General features: G+C 37.6%; 1 protein-coding gene across 1 annotated transcript; it reads left to right on the top strand.

Moving 5' to 3' along the window:
• The first annotated feature begins 2,072 nt into the window (after positions 1–2,072).
• Positions 2,073–2,874, top strand: LOC102855452 (heterogeneous nuclear ribonucleoprotein A1-like). The gene has a single exon (XM_006884440.1). The coding sequence runs from the start codon at positions 2,133–2,135 to the stop codon at positions 2,538–2,540; it is 408 nt and encodes a 135-aa protein (XP_006884502.1). The 5' UTR covers positions 2,073–2,132; the 3' UTR covers positions 2,541–2,874.
• The last annotated feature ends 928 nt before the right edge of the window (positions 2,875–3,802 follow it).

The following is a 3,802-nucleotide window of genomic DNA, read 5'->3' as shown; positions in this document are numbered from 1 at the left end:
TTGGCTCTCCTCTAAATTATACAATTGAACTGAGGGGAATTTTCCAGTTTTTTGCATAGCAACCAGAATCAAGCTGTTGGTTATTATTACAAGTATTAATGATTTTGTTTTCCTCCCAGCAATGCAAGAAGCTGTGCTGCAATCCTGAAGGCACCTGGCTCAAGGCCATCAGCTGCTCTAAGGGAGAATGATGGAAAATCAACTCTTCATGTGAATACCTGCCTCTGCATACGTACACAGAGGGTCATCTATGGCTCAGTTAGGACTCTAAGGTACACGACAACAATAACAAGAACAACATTATTTTGTTTCTAGGAGAAATAAATAGAAAAACTTTCTCACTTTTAAAAGTGTGGCAGCTACTGGGTTTCAGGAAACAGTTTTGCAACTTCCTCTGTTCTCATTCTCTTCTAAGATTGTTTTAATTTCATTAACTACATTATTTGTTTTTAATTTTTATTTAGCTCTGATTCCCTGCCATGGTGCTTTTATATTAAAATGTAGGAAGGGTTTCATAAAAGACAAATATGTGGACAATTAAGAAAAACAATTCTATTCAGATTAGTACAGTTGGAAGGGGTTCGGGTGGTCCAGTTTTTAGAGAATTGAAGTACTGCTGAACCAAAACTAGTGCCTCTCTGTTCAAGTTATCAGCTACTTTGGGGGACAAAGATAGAAAATATTCTCCCTTAATATGTGTTGTTGTTGATTTCCATTGAGTTAAGTGAGACTCATAGAGACTCTATGAACAAAAGGCCTAATGCCTTTCCATAATTGTCATCATTTCTCCAAATTCATAGAGTTTCCAGAGACATGTGGTTTAGGAAATGGATACCACTCCTACTTTCCAATCTGTTTTACAACTGGGATCTCCACCAAACATTGTTCACATTGGGAAACCATTCTGGTATTTGATACCCAATGGTACAAGGTTCAGCATCACAGCAAATCCAAGTTATTTCATACTGCACATTGACAAAGAGTGATGTACAAAGTGGGAGAGCGTTCCTCCAGATATAACAGCACTAGTTTCATTTAAGCAGTGGTTAAGTGCTGTCAAGTTGAATACAACTGAGAGTAAGTTTTGCACAAATGACCTGAACTCTGTTCTCTAACATCATTTCTGTGCAGATCTTTTTTCTATAATTAACATTATTTGTAAATTTATAGAATTTAGAGAGTTTGTAGAGTGTTCGGAGGCATCTAGTTTAGGAAGTGGATGTCACTTCTGTTTGTCAGCATAAATCAATCTGGAAGCTCATCCAAACATTATACATAATGGGTAACCATGATGGTATTTGACAAGATTATGGAACCATGCGCAACATCACAGCAATACCAAGTTGTTCAGTTCAGCAAATAGACGTTAAGATTCTTGTATCATCTAAGCAATACTCATTTAAAAATGAAAATAATTTGGCCTGAGGGCTGCAGAACCTCCACTCTAGGGAAAGGCTTAAGGACACCAGCTCTTCAGGGTGGAAAGAGCAGTAATATACATCAAAACGACCCCAGAAACTTCCCTTATGTGCCCATCAGGAATGCCATCAAGAAGCAAAGTAGCAGCCAAACTCCCAGAGTGGAGGCTCCAGGCCCTGGGCTGCAGTCCGATGCCCTCCTCCTCCAGGGTTTTAAAGCCACACCTTAGAGCAGTCCTCCACCCTAGGCAAAGGCTCCAGGATAGCCACTCTGGAGAGGGAAAGAGCAGTAATACACATCAAACATGATCCCCCAAAACTTCCCTTACATTCTCATCAGGATATATACAAGCTCCAAAAATCTTTTGCAGGATCAAATACAAGTTGCTTCTGATGGAACAAAAATGGCTTTAACTTTGACATTATAAGAAGGAGAGTATTCATTAAGAGTTATTTTTCAAAAAAATAAAGGGGAAGTAGAGTTGTATAATTGTTGTCATTGTGTACTATGGAGTCAGGACTGATCCATAGCTCTCACTTTGGCAGGTTTTCAGATGCAGTTAATTGCACAGATGAGTTGTATAAAGGCATGTAGTACATAGAAATGTGGACAGAAATCCCTATTAGTCTTGAGAAAGGGTGGCGGATATTCAGAAATACCATACTGTGAATGGTCACAATTGTGAAGTGAGGAAAGTCCTGTCAAAGCAAGAGATGGCCAGTGCCTCTTCCAGCCAGAGAGGTCGAAGTGGTTTTGGAAACTTTGGTGGTGGCTGTGGAGGCGGTTTCGGTGGGAATGACAACTTTGATCAAGGAGGAAACTTCAGTGCACGAGGTGGCTTTGGTGGCAGTCGTGGCGGTGGAGAATATGGAGGCAGTGGAGATGGTTATAATGGATTTGGTAATGATGGAAGCAACTTTGGAGGTGGTGGAAGCTACAATGATTTTGGCAATTACAACAATCAGTCTTCAAATTTTGGACCCATGAAGGGAGGAAATTTTGGAGGCAGAAGCTCTGGCCCTTACGGTGGTGGTGGTCAATATTTTGCCAAACCACGGAACCAAGGTGGCTATGGTGGTTCAAGTAGCAGCAGCAGCTATGGCAGTGGCAGACGGTTTTAGTAACTGCCAGGAAACAAAGCTTAGCAGGAGAGGAGAGCCAGAGAAGTGACAGGGAAGCTACAGGTTACAACAGATTTGTGAACTCAGCCAGGCACAGTGGTGGCAGGGCCTAGCTGCTACAAAGAAGACATGTTTTAGACAATACTCATGTGTATGGGCAAAAAACTCAAGGACTGTATTTGTGACTGTTTTAACAGGTTATTTTAGTCTCTGTTCTGTGGAAAGTGTAAAGCATTCCAAAAACAAGGGTTTAAATGTAGATTTTTTTTTCACCCATGCTATTGATTGCTAAATGTAATAGTCTGATCATGACACTGAATAAATGTCTTTTTTTAAATGTGCTGTGTAAAGTTAGTCTACTCTGAAGCCATCTTATTTCAATAAATAACCCAATAGTGTTGAAGTTTAGAATTCATCCAGGATGATGCCAGATTTCATTAAAAACTTAGAAGACTGGGAACAAAAAGCCATTGTCTACAGAAAATTTGGTGTAGTTGAACTGAGAAGTTAATGTGTTGTGACCTGAAGTTCCCCATTAAAATGGTCACCCAAGCAAAGTTAAAAGCAATTTATTTGGTTTTAAAGTGGTCATTGGCACATCCTTTGCAATATATCTAAATTTAATAATGGTACCAGATAAAAAATAATAGATGGGATTGAAATTGATGTATCATCCATTATCATGTATAATCAATAAATGATTTAATATCTTGAAAAAAAATAGGAGGATAACTGATTAAGATATATAAATGTTCAAAAAGGGGAAGGGAAGGGAAGAAAGGTGGTGTGAAAAAAGGAGCAGAGGTAAAAATCATTAGGATAGCAGATGTTAATGGGTGAATGTGGAGATGAAGGAATAGTAAAAATCCAATGGGGACTTGAAAAGATGCAGTGATTATATGTATACATCAATATTAATTGTGTAAAATATAATATAAAACAATGTATAAAACACAACATCCATAATTCAAAGACAATGTATGAAAACTAATTAAAAAATAAAACAAAAACAGAAAGAAACAAAAGAAAAAATAGAAGGAAACTATCCTTGTACCTTGTAGCGCACTTTGTGTAAGATAAAGTTATAGTTTCAGATGAAGTTTAAAAGTTTAGAACATATTTTTAGGTATTTATGGACCTCTAGTACTGACTTAGTAATAATCTATAATATACAATTTAAGGTTTAAAGCTTGTTTGGTATACTTACAGTATTTATTTACATTTTTCAGATGTGTAGGTTGATTAGTAATCTTTTTTTAAAT

The sequence above is a fragment of the Elephantulus edwardii genome, unplaced genomic scaffold, assembly GCF_000299155.1.
Source record: "Elephantulus edwardii isolate Elephantulus edwardi_28Jun2011 unplaced genomic scaffold, EleEdw1.0 scaffold00034, whole genome shotgun sequence".
Lineage (NCBI taxonomy): Eukaryota > Metazoa > Chordata > Mammalia > Macroscelidea > Macroscelididae > Elephantulus > Elephantulus edwardii.
Note: the sequence above shows the minus strand (reverse complement) of the source record. Positions and strands in the feature narration are given on the sequence as shown.

Bases quoted from the DNA above. Each gene is read 5' to 3' on its own strand.
- LOC102855452 (XM_006884440.1), top strand. From the start codon at position 2,133: ATGGCCAGTGCCTCTTCCAGCCAGAGAGGTCGAAGTGGTTTTGGAAAC.